Source organism: Carassius gibelio, chromosome B10 (genome assembly GCF_023724105.1).
Source record: "Carassius gibelio isolate Cgi1373 ecotype wild population from Czech Republic chromosome B10, carGib1.2-hapl.c, whole genome shotgun sequence".
NCBI classification, from domain to species: domain Eukaryota; kingdom Metazoa; phylum Chordata; class Actinopteri; order Cypriniformes; family Cyprinidae; genus Carassius; species Carassius gibelio.
Window position 1 is genome coordinate 18,417,740 of NC_068405.1, and position 21,951 is coordinate 18,439,690.

The 21,951-nt window shown below is 36.2% G+C and overlaps 1 protein-coding gene across 1 annotated transcript; it reads right to left on the reverse strand.

The window, feature by feature from the left end:
• Positions 1-458: 458 nt before the first annotated feature.
• On the reverse strand, positions 459-17,529 carry cb10h21orf91 (chromosome B10 C21orf91 homolog). The gene is made up of 5 exons (XM_052567491.1): positions 17,363-17,529; positions 15,369-15,502; positions 4,421-4,924; positions 3,619-3,681; positions 459-2,303 (listed from the first exon to the last, which is right to left on the reverse strand). The coding sequence occupies exons 2-5, from the start codon at positions 15,493-15,495 to the stop codon at positions 2,137-2,139; spliced, it is 861 nt and encodes a 286-aa protein (XP_052423451.1). The 5' UTR covers positions 15,496-15,502; positions 17,363-17,529; the 3' UTR covers positions 459-2,136.
• Positions 17,530-21,951: the final 4,422 nt, after the last annotated feature.

Below are 21,951 nucleotides of genomic sequence, written 5' to 3' on the forward strand. Positions count from 1 at the left end.
TATCCATTGAATACGAATAGAAATAGGAAACATAAAGACAAAAAAGAAAGTATGATTATCATCAGAGACTAAGAAGCAAGAGAAGATATTTAGTGAAAAATAAATGTTCAGGTCAGAAGTGCCTAGCAACCTCTTATGTTCTAGTTTAAAGTAAATTATTTTGCAATGTACTAGTATATATATTTTGATTAAGATTACTTTTATTGATCCAGTAACACTTTTTAAGGTGAGTTACACATTACTAGTACTTACTAGTCATAACAGTAAATTATGTACAATCCTTCACCAAACACTAAACGTAACCTCATAGTAAATGCCTAATTGTGTAGAAAGTTATTTATAATGGAGACAAGAGCAATTATTATTATTATTAAGATTAGATAATCACTTCAAAACGTTTTTTTTTTACAATCTGATAAGCTACTGGTGAACCAGAAAATGAAAAGAATCACACAGAGTTTTAGGAAAAATACTTTTATTAAATCATTCCCTAAAAAGAAAATGTGCACATCACTCCAAACAAAAGCATTCAGAAATCTTCTAAACTGATGGGGAGATCCACTAACAAACAGTATTGCATAAACCACTTGAATGTCACAACACAATTAAAAAATTAAAAAGGAAAATAATAAGACAAGCAATGAATAAACATAAGAGAAAATGAATAAGACATCAATGACACCAGCATAATCAAGTTAACATTTGAACACACGGTCTACATCTACAACCACAGTCAAAACAAACATGAAACTCATCCAACTCATTCAGTATTTCCACAGCAAACAAACATTTGGGAAGTGTGCTTCATTATTTCAGTAACTCCAACCTTCTGTATGTCAAATCACAGAATGAACCATAAACGAAAGATTCAAACGTTTCACAAGAAAGCAAACAAAACGTCAGACACATATTGCTTCTTTTCCAGAATTTAACCATTATTACTAGTCTGCTGACTTGATCTTTCAGAGCATTACAAATGACAAAATACACTCATATAAAATAAAACACTCTTAGAAACCCCAGAGGGGTCATTCGAATAAGTATCTCTTATAAAGAGAACAGAATTGAGAAGTCCTAGCTGATTTCTTAAAATTTTCTTTTTTTAAAGATTCTTCTAGAGAAATTACACTTAACCATGCAGACATCAGGGCAGCAGGTGGACGGGATTCTCTGAATGTCCACCAGATGGCAACACAGTCTGATCTCAAATCAAAGGCAGCTGGGTAAAACTCACTTCGCCCTGACTATTCTTTCAATTTATGCATTGACCCGAAATACAAGAAACCTGTAACAGCACAAGAAAAAAAGCCTCTGCACACTACAGAAGAGAAAACCACACATTAAAAAAAGCTCATTCAATTTTAAATATTTGTAACACGCAAATAATTGTCCTAACAAAATAAATACTGAATCGTTACCATGAGGTAACAAAGGCTTTGGTTGAGCATTCTTATATCTCCAACATTAATCCCAGCACCGAGTTAAGCCTAAATCAAAGTTAGGCCAGTGCTTAACATTTGTGAAAGACCAATCTATACCATCTAAAAACTTTCACATCCGTTCTTAATCATAACCTGTGAAACATTGTGATGGGGAAGAAGCACCTATGAAATGTCAGAACAGTTTTAAGAGTGCAACAACAAAAGAAATGTAAACTTCCACTAAAGCGCTTATGCTGAACTTCAGCACAACAGGAGAAATGTGGCTGCTTGGAGCAATGGAACAGCTATCATCATGAACAAGTTCCACTGCAATGAGCAGAGGGAGGGGAAACTGTTAACTAAGCAACAGTTACCACAGCAACACCACAGCCAATCAGCAAGTCTGAACGTGCAGGAGGAACAGCGCCAGACTCACCCAGAGTAAACAGTGATATGAAGATAAAAACTAACATGTATGAATGGAACCACGAGTGTTTGTATGGTTTCATAAACACCTCATTCTGCATTGAAACACTTTCAGACACTTTTGCTTTCAAAGTCCAGTTTTTGCTGAAAATTCAGACGCCACTTTTTAGAGCGAGGCAACTTTAAACCTCATTAGCACAGTGTTGTGCATTTCCGGTCCACTTAAGCGTCCATGAGAGTCTGCTTGAAGCTGAAGAAGATTTCTTTCTGGTCTTTCCCAAACAAGCGCTCATTCCACTGGGTTGTTGCTAGCTTTGACCCCCGCTCGCCCGATCTGGAGCCACGGCAGCTTGGCACAGTTTTTAAAGAGTTGCTCGATGGCTATATGCCGAACATGAAGCTCTGAAGAAAGAGAGTCCTTCTCCTGCACAGCCACAGACAGCTCCTCAAACACATCTGAGGGACAAATACAGAGTCTGTGTGTTAGTATACAAGAATAATGATAACCTACATAAGAGAGGCACAACATAAGTATGGCCAAAGAGTAGATCTGTTGATTGCCCTATATCTTACATTTTGATAATGTACATGCACGTTCATGCATCATAAACGTAAACATTTGGTTTTCTGTGCCATTTGGTTGCAAAAAGTCTTTTTAAACTGGATGATATGGATGTAGGTTTTATTGAGGTTACAAGACTTGTTGGCATCAGTAAGATTGGGATGAAAATTACACACCAATCTTTTTTTTTTTTACCATGTAGACCCTTTTATTCCAGAAAAAGTTAATGAATATATGGATTATCTTGTATAAAATTACTGAAAATGAGCTTTGTGAAGAAAATGTTAAATAACCAAAAAAAAAGAAAAAAAATTATTTAATTAATTTATATTAAATTAAATAACTTAAAACTAAAATAAGAAAATTATATAAATGAAAATGTAACATACACTGAAATAAAAGTGGTAAAATGTTGTAAAAAAACAAACAAAAAGACAAATATACAAATGATCAAATACTGTAAATAAGGACGTTTATAAGTAAATAATAAAATGTATCCATAAAACGCAAATACAAATAAATATTTCAAACTGAAATTAAACTAAATGTTAAAATTAGTCAATTTTATTCGTTCATGGTTTGAAGGCCCAAATAAAATGTTGGCAGGGTAAGTGCAAACTGGGCCAGCAGAAAGCTTTTCTGTAGCTTTAATGAGATTAAGAATCATTTTTGGTCACTATATTCCAAATTTGTCAAAGGAAATAGGGTACATCACAAAACACACATACACACACACACGCACACGTTTTTTTTTTTTCGTGAAATAGGCGTAATGGTTTTTATACTGTACAAACTGTATATTCTATCGCCATTTACCAACCCTACCCCTAACCCTAACACTCACAGGAAACTTTGTGCAGTTTTACTCTCTCAAAAAAAAACCTCATTCTGTATGATTTAGAAGCGTTTTGAAAAATGGGGACATGGGTTATGCCATCATTAGTCACCCTCTCCTTGTAATACCTGTGTCATACCCATGTCATTATACAGAGTTGTGTCCTGATATGTCACAAAAACAAGAGCGCGCGCACACACACACACACACACACAAACACACACACACGCAAGTTTCATTCATTATCAATATCGAGTGACTCTTCGCTCCAGAATGTGTTTGGGCTCGAAGGAATAGTTCACCTAAAACAGAAAACGGTCATATTTTCTTATTTTTGGGTGAAATATCCTTTTAAGTTTAAAGAAGAGACTCACTTTGTATCTGTAGCAGTAGCTGCTCGTTCAGCTGCCGAAGCTCCTCCACACTCATCCTCACCACTGAAAGAGAAAGACTGTCATAAAGTGGCTATGAAAATCATTCTCTCGCTAGCCTTTCCAATAAAGTGAAAACTGACAAACGTATCTCCTTTCACAGCTGAAAGCAGATGCCTTCATAACGGTCCTTGAGATGCATTATTCTCAGAACGGCACATGGCGTGACCCTGATGACATATCGGTTTCTAACAGAAGCCATTTCACTGGGTGAGACAAGGACACAGACACTGAAGAACGAGGAGAGAAATCAAAGTCTGGATTGACCTCACCCTTTTATTGGTGCTTTGTGGACTATATTGACGGGAAAGATACAGAGATGCAGAGCACCAGATAAAACTCTAATGGTGAGGATATCGATTTCCGTTCTTCACTTTGTCTAAGGTGCTACTGTGAGATTTCAACAGAGCCCAAAACCATTCAAAATGTGGCTTCATTTATAATCCCAACAAAATCTTCAGTGTCACATCGATCCATCAGAAATCAATCTAATATACTATTTAGTGCTCAAGAAACATTATTAATATCATTAATCTTAAAAACAGTCGTGTCGCTTTGTATTTTTGAAGAAACACTGATTTTCAAGATTCTATGAAGAAAGCTGAAATAAAAATCTTTTGTAACAGTGTCGTTACTGTCACTTTTAATCATTTTAATGATTAAAACATTAAATTTCTTTAAAGAAAAAAAACCCAACACACTGACCCTATATTTTTGAGTGCTAATGTATATGATGAATACTCACGCTCTTCTCGACTGTGTCTTCTCTGTCTGGCTGTGTCTCTCTGCTCTCGGTTCGGTTCTCGTGGGTGGTGTCTCTCTCCAGCCCACAGTGCCTGGCGTGATCCCTGCAGCAGGCCGAGACCGAGCTCCTCGGCAGAGTGACAGTCCAGCATGGTTTTCCCATACTCTGACTCCACCATCGTCGCCTCTTCCGCCCACCGTGGGGCGTAACGGGGAACCTGGGCATCGGACTGGGGCACGAGTTTCCTGCCGCCCTGCTGAGTGTGACACAGAATCTGTTTGGCCCCCCAGCGCCCGGGTGTCTCAGCAGTTATGGAGTCTCTGTTCTGGGCGTACTGTATCATGCGGTTGATTCGCTGGCTCAGAGCCCGCTTCACGCCCTCGTACGCGCTGTGGGAGGACTTGGCGTGGGAGAGCTTTTGGTTGGCGATGAGATGGTACTTTTCGAAGCAGTCTCTATGTCCACGTAAAGATTTGGAGTGCAGCAGGGTGGCACTGGATACACCTGGTATAAAACACAAAGGAGGATATTTGTAATTCACTGTTATGAGCACAACATAGTAAAAATGCCATCAAATGCAATAAAAGGTCAAAGGTCAAGATGCAAGTGGTTAAAAATGTGATTATTTGTGTGTGAAGGCATGTGTTATTAATGGCTCCGTACAACCACAATTAAAAAAAATTTGCCTTTACAATATACATTTTACATGCAATAAATGTATAAAATGTACTTTTAAATGCTAAAATTATCAAAAATGGTAGTATATGACATGATTGACCCATCTTAACCCTTACAAATGTATTCAGCGTTCCATTCTTAATTAGTCCTTCAACCCCTGACAACACTTGAGAAACTAAACTCTGACAAGCTTTGAACAGCTGCAACTATAAAATCCCTCCATCTCTGAGCGACTCGGCACATGAAAACATCACTTCCTGTTTTGGGTCCTTGTCGAGCAGATTAAAAACATCTCTGCCTGGAACTCAAACTAGGCCAAGAACAAATAAAACACGCAGGCACAGAACGAGGGCTGCTGGGTGCCTTTGTGTGTTGGTTTTGCATTAGGATGTGCCATTTATATCGGAGCTCAGATTTGTTCAAACATGTTTTGAGTTCTAATCATGCCACACAGCAGCAAGGATCAGAGAGAGAGAGAGAGAGCGAGACAGAGACAGAGAGAGAGAGAAAAAAAACTGAAAATTCTGCCATTATTTATGCTCTCTCCTGTTGTTCCAAATTTTACTTTCTTCAATGGGACACAAATCAGAATTCGGCATTAAGGACTGTCCTTAAAGTCCTATTAATTTAATTTGCATCTTTATTTTAGTTTTTACTTGTACTATTGCTTGTAATTTGTTTACTTTTTTGTACATACACTGCCATTAAATGTTTTTTTGTTTTGTTTTTTACATTTCTTATGCTCATCAAGGTTGCATTAATTTGGTCAAAAATACAAAAAAAAAAAAAAAAACTAAAATAAAATTGTGAAATATTATTGCAATTTAAAATAAGTTTCCTATTTTTATATATTTTAAAATATAAATTATTTTTGTGATGCAAAGATAAATTTATCAGCCTTTACTGCAGTCTTCAGAGAAACATGATTCTGCAGAAACCATTCTAATATATTGATTTATTATCAATTCAGCTGTCGATAATGATTAATTGCATTCAAAATAAGTTTGTCTACATAGTATGTGTGTGTACTGTGTAATATGTATATACAAGAAAATTTGAACTTTTATATATTTACAATATAAATATCAATATACAAACATTTTCAAAATATATACTATTTTGAACTATATATATATATACTATGTATCTATATACTATATATCTATTATGTAAATAAAAACCTTTATTTTGGATGCGATTAATCATTTGACAACACTATCAATGATGGAATCCGTTGTGCTGGTTTTTTTGGAACCTGTGATACTTTTTTCAGGATTATTGGATGAACAGAAAGTCAAAAAGAACATCCATTTATTCAAAATATAAGTCTTTACTATCACTTTCTATCAATTTAACAAATGCTTGCTGAAAAAAATTCAAATTAAAAAAAGAAAGTCAAATTACTGACCCCAAATTTTTGAACGGTATTCAGCAATAATGTCCAATTCATTAACAAATGATTCTGATGAGTCTGATCTATTCAGTGAATCATTTAATTTAATCTTTTAAAAAAGCCAAATTGAATTTAATGAATCACTTCATTCAGTACAAAGCCACTCTGAATGATCTGTTCACAAATCACACTGATATGGTTCCAGAGTTCACCTCACAGACTTGATTCAGTCCAGGAAGTCAATAAAAAATAAATAAACAACATTTTCAAAAATGTTTGTGCCCATACAATGGAAGTCAATGAGGTTGAGTGTAGTTTTGGAGTTACTGACTTATATTGTATAGTGTTTACCTGTAATGTGTTCCAAAGAAAGTCACTGAAGTTTGGAATGACATGAGGGTGAGAAAATGAACTTTCCCTTTAAGAACACACCATATGAAGCAGCATTGAACAGCGGAATAGTCATCACTGGCGGCTTCAATTTCTTTCAAACAGATTCAAGGTTATTGTAAACTGAGAAGCCCTTACCACATATTACATAGTTTATTTCCAGTAACCTCTGCATGCAATGTACCACTAAACTCAACTTTGGGTCTCTGCTTAGGCTTGACTCACAGTGCTTTTCTTAACCAAAGCAGCTCACAGCTGAGAGAAGGCAAAAGCCAAATTCATTCACCTGTCACGATAAACCAATTTCCTGCACTTCACAGCAAAGTCTGAATAACAGGAAAGAGCACTGTAGAGTGCGATTATAAATAGAGGTACTGAAGGTTAGAACAGCACATACACACAAATCTGTGTCTGACAGTGAATGTGTGCACAAGGAGCTCGGGAGCATTTTAACTACCGGTACACTTTTCTCAATGCAATGTCTCCCAGGATTACCATTAGCCAATAAAACCAAGAAATGAAATCACTACTGTGGGATACCATAAGCCGAGCAAACGCAAAATCGGGGAAAATTCTTTTTCACGGGCGGTGGGGGAATTAGGGGGTGTGCCAGAGCATGAATCCGTGTTCAGAAAGGCATGGAAAACAACGATTGCTAACGGTTGCCTGTTACATTGCCACATAAACAGAGTAAGGAAAGATGATTTGATTATGATGCGAATGATTTGCAGATCCTGAGCACCACTGACAAACATCAGCCGCTCCATAAACAGAATACATGCGATTGCGAATGCTGAAAGTAAACGTGAATCTAGCAAGCGATTGTGCATTCAAAAGCCAGTTTCAATGCCAGACATAATAGCACCTCCTTGTTGATATAAAGTATAATTATCCAATGAGAAAACTGCGAGAGAAAGGATCTAAATTTATATTGTCCTCCCGTCTCATATTTATGCCCTTAAATGTTTTCGTAGTACACGTCATTTTCTTTCTGAACATGATATTGGGATGCGGCAGATTGCAGGGGTATGGAGGGGTGTATCACGATGCCAACAAGAAATTTCATATTAAATTAAATAAAATTTATTTATATTTATATTTATATATATATATATATATATATATATATATATATATATATATATATATATATATATATATATATATATATATATATATATATATTAAAATATTTTTTTTTAGGTTAGATAATTTGAGAAAAATATAATTGTAATAATAATAATAATGTATAGTATAAACTATCATAAACACTTTTGCTAGGGGAAGCAAAATTGTGATATTCGCCTCAAAAAAAAAAAAAAAAAAATCTGTGTGACCTTGCAAATAACTAATTTCCATATCTAGCTGATGTCTGAAAGCAGACAGAGGAAGAACTGCTCTGAATCAAACCATGTAGTGATGAAATAATGGTGCTTGTGTAACACTCTGGCCTCAACAAGTGGCTCTCGGCACGAATGACAAGAACGGAGACTGAGACAAGAGACAAGAGACAAGAAAAGAAGCCTTGTAATCCGTGTAACTACTACTGTGGTGAAAACAGCACCACAGAGATTAGCCGATTTGCCATGAGCGAAAGTGGAGGTAGCTGTCATGGAAACGGTAATCTTATCAAGTGCAATCTATGTCATTTGCCTTTTCATTGCTCCATTAAATCATCATTCTTCTCCGTGTTATTACCCACTTTAGAAAAACAGAAAATTCAATTACGTCATAAACAGCCTTGAAACTAATCGAGAGCATTTTATTGAGATGTACATCATGTACAAATCACCATACACTTTGTTCAGTGTTTAAAAGGATAATAATGTGTTCTCAATTTGATGGTCATTTAATGAGAAACGTTTCAATTCTTCAAATGAAATGATTCAGCCTGTTCTTCCAGTCTCATGCTTCAAACCCATCTGGGCTGCTTCTGCTTTCTGCTTCCTTACATGAAGTAAGGACACTGGATCCTTGACACATTTCAGTGTGTCAGATGGTGTATGCTGGGAATGGGGACGTGTGGTAATAGTAGGACTGCTGTGCCCAAAACAGCACCTCATGGTTAAAACTAGAGCGCAGTCAACAACAGCTGCACTGATTGACATTGTGGCTTCACGTGCACCCACAGCTAAATAAATATAACGGTTCATATATTAACCCACTCCTACAGAAGCAATCAACCACTACTGATCAGACTGGAGTAAATCCTATCCCTTGGATTTGGATTAAAATGCTCTTGCAGGCTCAAGCAGAACCATAAAAGTAGGGCCTCATGATTTCTAGGATGCAAAAAACATGAGGACATAAAGTTCACCTCCAGAGCTGCTCTGAGAGTCACTTCACAAGCATTTCACCATTTCATGATAAAAAAAAATTCATATCACACACACACAGAAACTCACAGGTCTTCACAACAACCTGTCAAAATAAATGTTCAGTTAAACTTGACGAAATTTTGACAGAATATAGAATACACTAAAAGCACTTTGTTTGCCAAAACATAAACAAATACATTTTCATTTCACTTTAAAATATTATTTTGATTTCCACCATTTTAGATAATTAATTTATAATAAATCATACAACACAGAACTCAAAATAAAAAACAAAAAAAAACGGATGCTAATAAACACTGAATTTTGAAAAAAATGAAATGCATTTCATAGGACTCTACACTTGCAACTTTAAAAAAAAATGAAGAATTTTAAATCCATTAAAATGGCATCTAGAAAAATGAAAACAGAAAACAGTGAATTTGGGAAAAACTAATGTATATGGCCCTGCGTACAGGCCTGTCCAAGCATCCAAACCAGAGACAGCTAAAGGCATTACAATGTACAGCATTTACTTTCATTAAAGAACACAAAGGTTGAGTTCAATAGTGAACTTTACATTGATAAATTATTTTAAGAAAGTAGACCAGCCAGCATGCAAACAAGAGCAGTCCAAAACATCTCCCGTGTGCATATCCTGGAATAAACCTGCTGTGAGGCAATTTACGAATGTAATACAGCATAATACTGAAACCCTACATTACCTATGGGGATGTGTTTTCCCTAATGCTTCCATTTCAAAGGACAGAAATATTGCTGAAAGCATCCGATTACTCTGGAGCATGGAGAAGCATTACTGAAATGGAAAGCTCGCTAGGCAAGGAAGCGCAGTCAGCAAATCTGCTCTCATCTACCATGCAGACTGCATTCACTGATTATCAGAGAGCTTTGCACCATCAGGGTCATAAGGTCACACTAGTGCACTATATTAAATCCATCAGTCAAAATAAACAAATGTGAGCACCAAAAAAAAATGTTTAAATGTAAAAATTAAAAAAACATTTTTTTTAAAGAGGACCTCGAGCACACAAGTACATTCTGATTCAGCACATTGAGGTTCAGCGTTGTATTCGTGCTGCACTCTCATTGTCTGGAATACTCAGTTATCCAACCATTCACTCGGCTGATGTACGCAAGCTCACATTCCACTGCTCTTACATAAGAGGATGAGAGAGGGCCTGTGTCTGCTGCGGGGAAACTTAGTCGTGCGTAAGTGTGCTTGGCGAAACAAGGAACCAGCCAGTCATCAAGGTCTTTCAGGGCCAGTGGAAAAGAAGAGTGGGCAGTAGGTTTGCTGTGATAGACGGTGCTGACAGTGTTGCTGGTGTTAAGCTGCATCACTGGTTACATCACTTGCCCACCGCGGCGACGACCCCCACCATCATTTTATAATTTAGTGTTTTGCCATCACAGATCAGATTACAATTATCCAGTGAGGAGAGTGAGTAGAGATGACTGACAAGAAGAGTGAGGTGAGACAAGACGACGGCGGATGATTTAGTTTCTAAATCAAATGCAAAAGCATCTGTTTGGCATTATTTTGGATTTTGAAAAGCCTGTTTGCTTTTTATCTTAAGTGATTTTGGAAGTTTAAAAAAAAAAATTAGCTTCTTATTTAATTGGTTACACATTGTTTGCGGATTTTTACTTTATTTAACCTTTGTGAAATTTATTTATTTTATTTGACATCAAGGTGTACGCCGTGCCTCCAAGCTTTCTTACTCGTTTTGTTAATAAACGTTCTACGTTTCTTATTTATTTGGTTATTTATTATACGTTTACTTAGGTGTACGAAACTGGAAATAGGCTATTTAAACTTTAGGCAAGTTATTTGTTATTTTCTATTAGGCATAGCCTGCCCTATAGCATAGCGTATTTTTATTTGTTTTGTTAACAAAATCTGTTTTATATTTAGGCTAAAGTGAGTTTGATGTTGTATTTGTTACATTCAAGCAATTGACACCGAACTGCCACGAATTCAAAAGTGAAAGTAAAATGGCACGGCGCTTTCACAAGCTATTTAAAAGCAAAGGAAAGCAAGGAAAAGAGGGAACACCCCTGCCCCCGCGGTGATACTGGTATTACCAGTGTTGTCATATGTTGATAAACCGGTGGAAAATTTTTGTTCAATGTCACAAACCTAGAGAGCAGAGTCTAACACAATGGAGGAATGGCCTTGAAAACACAAAAACTAAAATAATAAATTCCTAAATCATACAGCTTGTTGAGGAGAGGATGATTCATTGCTTGGCTACACAATCTGACATCAGACCTGGAAAGTACAACAAATCCCTTAGACTCTAATTAATGGTTGGAACAGAGATATAATGAGGGACAAGAATATCAGAGACTTGGGATTTTGGGTTTGACTTGCCCAGTATGCAATACCCTAGCAGAACACACTAGCCACTAGAAATTATATTCTATAATATTTCTCTTGCCAGGTCTGCATCTGCCAGAGCCAAAGCTTCCCAAATGTACAAGCCAAAATTTCCCAAAATTTGGACGCTGTAAGAATTTTTGCTGTTTGTTAGTTTTTTTTTGGGAGGAAATTAATACTTTTATTCAGCAAGGACAAATGACAGTTTGTCCTTATAACCAATATTATACTTAAAATAAATGTTCTCTCTGTTCTTTTGAACTTCCTATTCATCAAACAATTCTGAAATGATAATAGGAAATGTTTAAGTACCTAATCAGCACATCTGAATGATTTCTGTAGGATCACGTGCCACTGAAAACCGGAGTAATGATGCTGAAAACTCAGCTTTGCCATCACTGGAATAAATTACATTTAAACATATTAAAATAGAAAAGAGTTCATTTAAATTGTAAAAGTACATTTGAATCAAATAAATGCAGCCTTTAAAAGAATACTTTCAAAAATATTTCCCACAGACCCCAAGCTTTTGAAAAGTAGTGAATGCACATATCAGACCATGAAAACGTAAAAAATTTATTTGTCTAACCCTTCCAACCAGAACTTTCAACAACTGTGAAATAAAACATAATATAGGCCTAACTCTAAAACTAAATCAGACACAAGGAACACTCCATATCATGCAATAAACCACCTAACTGTCACTATAATTCAAAGCAAGCAACTGACATTCAGAAGTCAAACCCCAATGAAACATTTCCCAAGCTATTCCATCAGCTCCAGACAGCATGCATCAAAGTGTTGTTAAAATAAGTAACTGGCTGCAGCAGTTATTTTTTACATAAGAAAAAATTGCAGCAATACAGGCATCAATTTTCAAAGAACAGCAGACCCTTGTATAAGCTCCCAAGAAGAAAACTCAGGGTGTTTTCTGTGTAATGCAGTCTGCCCCATTCTATCCTTTTGAGTGTGCTTTTCTTTTAATATTTCTCTCTGCTTCTTTGAGTGCAGGAGGACATATTTAACCCGGCAAGTGACTTCCTGTGTGTTCTCAACACGCATACACAGACATTACAGCCTCTGTCGTCCTATCTCTCTCTCTCTGTGTGTGTGATTGAAGATACTGTTTTGAGGAAACAGAAAAGCAGAACTGCCTAGCATGGGTGACATATGATTTAAAAAAAATTCCTATTCTACAACAACCACAAAACATTAGGACCAAAAGACCTCATATATCATCAGTTGGGCTGTCAAAGAAAACTAGATGTGACAAATGGAACTAGTTTGACTTATGAAGGGTATGCAGGTGTGGGCAAAAGAGCATTCAGGTCTTAACATGCACAGTCAGCTTGTTCTCGTTTACCCACGCCGAGAACATTGGAGTGTATTGTTAGTGGGAAGAGAGTGTATCTCGGTGGCCAACAGCCAATCAGCAGGAGAAGACCTGTGAGCGAGTGCTGCGCGGCCACAGGCTTGTCAATGCACCCTCACGGGCCACAAGTGCTGTTGTGCAACACCCCGGCGATCAGGCCGAGTGCTGTGGTGAATCACTTGTGACATACAGCTGGCTGAGCGACTGTGGGCTGCCTGGCCAGACCTCTCATGCGCTCTTCTGTTAAATATTCAACAGCGGCAACCTTCTATCACAGGCATGAATATTCAGTGTGTCTAATTTGTGAGCGGACTCAGCTCTTCGCCGGAGTCACAGATGCTTTCTTCTCCAGCTCAAGTCCAGACACTTCATGAACTGAGAGTATGCGTGTCACAGATAAATCGATAAAAATGCATTTGCAAAAAAAGAGAGTCTGGCTGAATGATCCCTAATTTCTGAGACCATCCAGACCGTGCTGTTGAAAATTCAGCTTTGCTTTTGAAGGTCAAGGTAGAGGAATGCATAAATAAATAGAATCAATAGAGGAAGTGAGGTACAGAAAAAATAATGTTTGTTTTTCTAGTGTCATGTGACATCCTTGGAAGACAATGCTAGTACACTAAACTGTTTTACACAATTCATCAAGGCTTCCAGCAGACAGAATCTGACATTACAAATGCAGAGGTTTACATGTATAGTTTCCCAGTATGTAACAGAATCCACCAGTCGCGCTTTGATAACCTGACCTAGATTGGCCATTGACCCGACACAACCACAGAATGAACACACAGGCCTTTACTGGCAGGACGTAACACAATCAATGCTAGACATTAAATCCACATATACAGATCCACTGATATTAAAATTTGGGCCAATACCTAGGACCAATAAGCGTCATATTTTCTAAAATTTTTTTAAATGAATTTGTTTAAATTCAAAAAGGGAATTTAGGAATCATGACATGCATACTATGAAAAAATGGATAATCAATACTTTGATGCTAATAATTACATATAATAACAATGTTATTATAAATTATTCTAAGGGGCCCCTAAAGAATCATGGTAATGAGGGACAAAAGATATGAGAAGAGGAAAAATTAATAATAGGTGGATGGAGAGAATATATTTCAAAGCTTTTGTGTTCCTGTGGCTTAGTGGTAGAGCATTGCGTTAGCAGCGCAAAATGTTGTGGGTTCAATTCCCAGGGAACACATATACTGGTTAAAAAAAAAAATAGTTAAATGCACTGTAAGTCGGTTTGGATAAAAGCGTCTGATAAATGCATAGTTGTAAATATAAATGTTTTGTGAGTGAATGCAAAATTTCTCAGGGAAATGGAAAAGGTTTTGCGAATGAAAACGAAAGCATTGACATATAACTTTCCTCTCATGTTATATTTTTTTTCCATCACCATATCCCTTTAAGCATTCCACCTGGGAAACTTTATCCGTCGTTATTTCCATCGAGTCGTTATTTTTCTTTTCTTCAAGTACAAAAAGTATTTTTGTCGCTTTATAATGTTACGGTTAAACCACTGAGGGCAGGAGTATTCTGACAATATCTTTCATACTTTTCTGGACCTTGACAGTTAATTTACTTGGCAGTCTATGGGATAGTCACAAGCCTCCCGGTTTTCATCCAAAATATCTTAAATTGTGCTCTGAAGAGGAACAAAGCTTTCAAGGGTTTGGAGCGACATGGGGGTAAGAGATTAATGACAAAATTTTCATTTTGGGGTGGAGTAACCCTTTACGTTGCACAATTATAAAGCCATTACTAACCTATATTGGGGGGGGGGGACAATATACTACCTATATAGTACCTAATATATATGAAAAAAATTAGATTTTACGTTCTAATTAACCTCAGAATCCCCATTTGTTTAACCATTCCTTCCAAACTCTGAAACCTGAAAAACACGTAACTGAAACTAATGCCACAAAAAAAAAAAAAAAAAAAAGGCATGCGATTCCAGAGAAATTTCTTTACGCCCTAGATGCCTACTTTCTGCCATGACGATATAAAACCATTTGAAATATTAAGTGCTTTTTTGGGGAAGGTTCAGTGCAAAAAAAATAAAAATAATAATAATAATTTGACAGAGAACAAAAGAGCAGATCCAGTGAGGCCCCTCAGGAAACTTTAGTCTACCCTTAATAAGCTGAATGTTAATTAGATGCCAAAGTGGCACTTCAAAAGCTCCACTTAATTTTTTCAGCAGCACATGAAGCGGAGGAACAGAGTGCTTGCTAATAAATGAATGAGGGGGATACGGATGAGAGGATGGAGAGTGAGGTTTTACTCATTTATTATTAGCATAATCTGACCCAGAACTGGCAAGCTGAGGACATTCAAATGCTTTTACCTGATAAAAAAAATAATAATACAAATTCTTACCCTCTATGCTCAGTTCAAAGCACACATGGCAGAAGGAAAGCGTTCCTGTGTCCGTCTCTAGTTTACAGATGCTGCAGATGTTGTCATCGTTCAAATCTATGTTCACAAAGTGCTCCTCTTCCTCCATGCTGTTTCTGCAAAGCAAACAGAACAAAGAGTCACTCAATAAATTTTAATCTCACTGAAGCTTCTCTTGATATTGATACATATGAGATGGACAATCAATAGCTACCAACCAGACCCCTTAATCATGTTTCAATCACGACATTTTCACTTCTGTATAAATGTGTGATTCAAAATTAAGTTCCCAGGAAAGATTAACACATAAGCAAGAATGCAGAGAAGGTTTTTGCCCCATATAAACAACGCAACATCAAGATAAGGAGAAAAAACTGATACAATCAGATTAACAAGACAGATGAGAAAAGATTGAGAACATGACGTGTGTCAGAAGCCACTGTACTTCTGCAATTTGTTATTGCCAGTTTTACTACAGTCTCTTTCTTGGGACCCACTTGGATGCATTTGAAGCCAAAGGACTCTAGGTGTCCAGTGTTTACACAACTAAATTACCTTTGCTCAAGTCTTACATAACGCCCCCTTCCAGAATGTCACAGCCTGTTGTGTGGCCAATTCAGTTTACAATCGGGAGATAGTCAAAAGTCTTTCCATCACAGCCAAACCACGATCTTCTACTGCATAAAATTATCTCATACTGTAAACAAATAAAAAAATCTGACTAATATTTACAAATTTTCTAAATCTGAATAATGAAATATAAAATTACAATTGCATAATTGCAATAAATGTCAGAGTTGTGAGATAAAGCCACAACTGGCTGTTTTATTTATTGATTTTGTTTTATTATTCAGTAGCAGAAGTGGCCATCAATAGTATGGTTATACATTTTAGTAATATTTATTCAATTAAGTGCTTCAGAGCAAAAAAAAACACACACACACACACAATTAAGTTCACTTCAGACACTTCCACAACTTTTAAGATTTAATCACCTTATATGAGTTTTCCCAAGCCCTTAAAATTCCCTTGTATTTTTCCATTCTTTGGGACCCCTCTTATAAACAAATGTGAACAATATGCCAGCTTTTTTTAACAAAACAAGCAAAAAAATAAAAATAAAATACTGTTTCCTTGATATAAAATACTTCTTTATAGTTCTGTGTTTCTACCACAGACAGATGAAAACAGAACAGTTTGAAACTGTGTCAAGCGTGGGCTCATGTTGAACTCCATCTGATTATGAAAGTCTTTAAACTGAATAACAACCTAAAAACAAGACTGTGTGGTTCTGTCTCAAAACTTAGTGTGCTGCATAGTCAGCTAAAAGTACTGCAGGTGAAAATGATGACCAAAAATGTTGTCGTCTAGTTAGACACAGCCAGTGTGATTATTTTCTATGGTAACTGGTTCAAGTTGTCCTAAAATTACAGAATATTTTTGAATATTTGTATTCATAGCATTTGTTAATTGCTGCAAGTAAAATGTTAATTTACACATCACTTAAACTAAAAACCAACATATTAGTTGGATCAAACAAATTTTTGTGTAGATGTAACATTTTAACAATCAACAAAAAGCTACCAACATATTTAAGAAAGCTTTCATACCAGCTTAAAGTATAAAAGTTAACTTTATTTGGTATAAAAGAGAATCATAATCAGATTACAGTGGACAGAAGTTAACCCAAGAACAACAAAGCTTGAGGATTTTCAATACTTAAACACAAACACATTTTGATATAACGTTACCTGTTGACAGAAATCCTTATTAACACAATATTAGATTACAAAATACTTGTTTTCAAGACATTTCGTGTTGAAATATAACGACACCGTCAGCCGAAAGAACAGCGTAGCTTAGACCCGTTATCTAGCTGTGTAACGTTACCTATTTTTCACATTTAAAAAAATCCTCAAAACGTCACCTTCTCGAAAAAACAGACGACACCTACAGACGTTATCGACGTTTATTACCTTATTCTTTACGTTGTCAGAAGAAGTGTCGACACAATCCAGAGAGAAACACAGGAAAATTGGCTGACCTTAGAGGTAAGCCACGCTAGTAGAGCGGCGAGTGATGTTATTGAAGCGGACTGCAAGCAGCTACAAGTACAGTAACGACAAAGAACACGCTAACAGAAGCCACTCATGCCACTCTAGTAATCCCGCCATGTTCGATCACATGCTATGGATTCTCGTCTCTGATTGGTTCTGTGATTTTGTTTGCGCTTGGCACGCCGCTTTATCTACCAAGAAGAGTGGATAGGCTAGTCAATATCTTCAATCATTTAGAGATGGTGGGTGAGGGTAACATTTCATCATGATTCATTGTTTTATGAAGTGAATTATAATTTTTGTATATATTGACTTTATATATTTGTTAATTACATACTCGATTTTTCTCAACATAGTCTTAGCTACAGCCTTCACTTGACAGTGAGTTACTGAAAAAAAGGAAGGAAAAAGCACACATCATTTAAATTATATAACGAATATACAAAATATAGATTATAGACATTCTATAAATATTAGAACAGACTATGCGAGAGCTGCAAAGCGGAATCTCAGTGGTTACGCTCCACTTTTACGTTGTTTTAGATCAGCTTTGTTCCATTTCTTTCCAAATTTGATGTTTTAGCTTCTGTTTAAAAAAGTGTTTTCGCTGGTGAACAAAAATATACGAGTTAGTCACTTTTTGTCTGAAATATAACTTTCTCACTATTAATTAATTTTTTTACAACTGTTGTAATGCGATATAAAATTATTATTTTTTAATTATTTTTGTATTTTATTTCTACACATTCCAAAATACTTTATTTACTTTATCTTATGACATTATTTACTCATTATTGAAGAACACAATCTCGCCTCGAGCATTTGCGCACGCGGGGAATTCCAGAAAGGAATTTCTCTCTCTCTCTCTCTCTCTCTCTCTCTCCGCAACACGTCAAGGCGACTCGCTTCTATTGCTTTCGATTCTCCGTCTCTCTCTCTCCTTCCATCGAAGTCTGTGAAGGGAAATAGCCTACTTACAGAACTGAAATGGCACTAGAAACAGCGCTACACGCGCCTTTATGAATGTCTAATCAAGACAGCTATTCTGCTGAGGATCCCATTATTGTCACTCTATTCTGCTTTGATATAAAAAGAAATGGCTTGTGCTTTCATCATGTGCCAGTTTCCATGGGCCCTCATTTGGCACTCTGCGCATCTGTCATCCTCATAGACAGACAGTCTGTGAGTGAGTGCTCATGCCAAAATCCCCTGCTGCATTCAGTCTCTGTCCATGTGCAGAACTGTTTGTAATGGAGTCACTCTGGCAAATCATTTGAACAATACAGCTATTAGGAGCACATTTAAAAGATAAAAGGGAATGTTTTTATTGATGAGAGTAGCCACCTGTACTTTCTTATATTTGTATTTTTTTATTTTTATTGCAGTAGACTCACTTTTCAAATATCTTGTTTAATAAGGAGTCTGATACAGATGTGACATATTCATGAAGCAATGAGCCATTTTTGTTAATGCTGCTGATAAGGCTTAGTCTGTATTTCCTTTATTTGTCAGTGTTGTCCATTTACTTGTTTACTTGTTCGTTCATTCACTCATTCTTTTTTGTTACATTATAAGTTTTGTGCACATGCTCTACTGTTATATTCTACTGTTTGGAAAGCATCATTAAAAAAAAATGTAGCCACTTCCTGCAGTCATGTACAGAGCCTGAGCACCAACCTCTGGCAATATAAGATACTGCAATATTTACTCATATTACTTAACATTATGCACATGTAAATTGTAATCTGGCAGCTGACATGACACGTGACAGCAGCTATAACCGCTGTGATCGTATATTCACATAGATATAGATTTTTTTCCTATTCAGTATTGGATATTTGGTAACATCCTTGCACGTGACCGTAATAAATGCAATGTCTTGTTTTAATTTCCTATTTAAAAAATGTCTTCTCATTGTGTAATTATTATGCATGCTATTTTTATTACCCCATATTAATTTAAAGACTATATGGACTATGTAGGCTACTGTATTATTATTTTCACCGCCACAGCACCAATAAACTGTACTGAAATAAAGTTAAAAGGGGATTATGGTGAAAAGCTTCTGACTTATGAGGTTGTGAGGGAAAGATTTACAGTCTTTACAATGGCACGCACTGCCAAAATTTCACAACTCAATTTTAAAAGCTGGAGATTGCGTCGGTATGTTTTTCTCTTTCTTTGGCTCTGGTACAATCCATTGAATGCACTGTGCTTCTGTCCCTCACAGCCTCGTTTACATTCAAGTCTAATATATATTGTTCTACAGCACCTCAAATGTACACATTCCATATATATAGTGAAGTGAAGTGACATTCAGCCAAGTATGGTGACCCATACTCAGAATTTGTGCTCTGCATTTAACTCATCCGAAATGCACACACACACAGAGCAGTGAACACACACACACACTGTGAGCACACACCCGGAGCAGTGGGCAGCCATTTATGCTGCGGCGCCCGGGGAGCAGTTGGGGGTTCGATGCCTTGCTCAAGGGCACCTAAGTCGTGGTATTGAAGGTGGAGAGAGAGAGCTATTCATGCACTATCCCCACCCACAATTCCGTCCGGCCCGAGACTAGAACCCACAACCCTTCGATTGGGAGTCCAACCCTCTAACCATTTATATATATATAAATACACATTACAATATAATATAAAACATTACAATAGAACATTTCTGTAATCTATAGCCTACCAGTCAACGGTTTTTGAACAGTAAGATTTTTAATGTTTTTAAAGAAGTCTCTTCTGTTCACCAAGTCTGCATTTATTTGATCCAAAGTACAGTAATAGTATTAAAAGTTTTTGCTATTTAAAATAACTATTTTCTATTTGAAAATATTTTTAAATGTAATTTATTCCTGTGATCAAAGGTGAATGTTCAGCATCATTACTCCAGTCTTCAGTGAAATCAAATCATTCTAATAGGCTGATTTGCTGATATCAATATTTAAAACATGAGTACATTTTTTTTCAGCATTCTTTGATGAATAGAAGGATCCAAACATCAGCATTTATGTGAAATAAAAAGCCTTTGCAACATTATACAGTATATCATTCAAAAATATAGACTTTTTGGAAAATAAATTATAGATATGAATACTTTTATTTAGCAAGCTTTAAAATCTCAATAAATAAAATTTTGAAATATATTCAAATAGAAAACAGTTATTTTAAATAGTCTAGTAAAAATATTTCAGTTTACTGTTTTCCTGTACTTTGGATCATATAAATGCAGGCTTGGTGAACAGAAGAGACTTGACTGGTAGTGGATACTATAGGCAACTTTAATTGTTCTTTAATTGCTAGATTTTAATTTGCTTAGAAATCTATAACTGCTTGACGATAACAAATAATAATGCTTTTTTTAAAATATACTACAAACACTTATCACATAATAAGGCAGAATAGTCTCTATACTGTAATAAATCTATGTCAGTTAGCACTGTTTTGTTGATATACTGTATTTATCACCTGCTGGAGATTACTTGAAAAACTATATATTGTCCCCATCGTATATTAATGTCTTCGTGTTTCCAAAAGTTTCTGTTCTTCTGTCAAAACAACTGTTTTCATACAACGATAGCTGGACGCTGTTGCCCATATTAGGAGTTTCCTGATATGACTTTTCTGCGCGAGAGCGCGCTCCGGCTTCGAGTTCGAGGATGAATGAAACACACACTGCAGGAGTGTTTAGCGCTTCTGGGTCCGAAAAAATATCAGGTCATGCGCAGACTATCCTGTCTCTTTGAGTTTAAAGCTATATTTATTTACACCAGCTCTTGAAAACATCTATGCCAACACACTTTACTTTAAAAAGAGCGGGGCGAATTTCCATGATATTAAAAGTGGGGGGGACATGTCCCCCGCGTAATCTACGCCCCCATTAACATACGTTTTTTGTGAAATTTTTTTTGTGAAAAAAAGTATGCTATTTATTTTCATACATTTCGTTAGCAAAGGCACATGAAAAGCTTTTGAAGTGGAAAGATCTTGCAATTAAATTAGACTAGTAATCGATTATTACAACAAATAGCATCTTATTTTGACAGAAAATAAACTTAGAAATAATCCCACAGGGATGCATATTTCAAAATGCATAAACTACAATCCAGAATGTTCTCATGAAGTTGCACATTGACTTCTATTTCTCCACAAGGTGGGGCATTGGAGTGGGAGAGGAGAACATCGGCTTGATTCATTTGTGTATTCAAGATCAAGGAAGAAGAATGCAGTTCAAGTCAGATCTTGCACTCAAGACATCCTCAAGGAAACACCTGTATGTTCAAGGCGTCACAGTCTATTACGCACCCTGACATCACCTATTTCAGAAGCTTGTTTTAACAATTTGCTTTTCATACTTGAATTGAATTTCATCCCTTCTGTTGAATCCTCGCGTTATACTGATTTTCATAGCCACCAGATGATGTTCATGTTCAAAACTTATGTTATACAGTTTTAATCTTTTCTAATACTTAAATCTAATGACATTTCTTGACCTTCAAC

Excerpts from the sequence above, each read along its gene's own strand:
- cb10h21orf91 (XM_052567491.1), bottom strand. The coding sequence starts at position 15,495 with ATGGAGGAAGAGGAGCACTTTGTGAACATAGATTTGAACGATGACAAC. Across the intron at positions 4,925-15,368 it reads CTTTGAACTGAGCATAGAGG|GTGTATCCAGTGCCACCCTG; the intron begins GTAAGAATTTGT and ends GTTTTATACCAG. Across the intron at positions 3,682-4,420 it reads AAGACACAGTCGAGAAGAGC|TGGTGAGGATGAGTGTGGAG; the intron begins GTGAGTATTCAT and ends TTTCTCTTTCAG.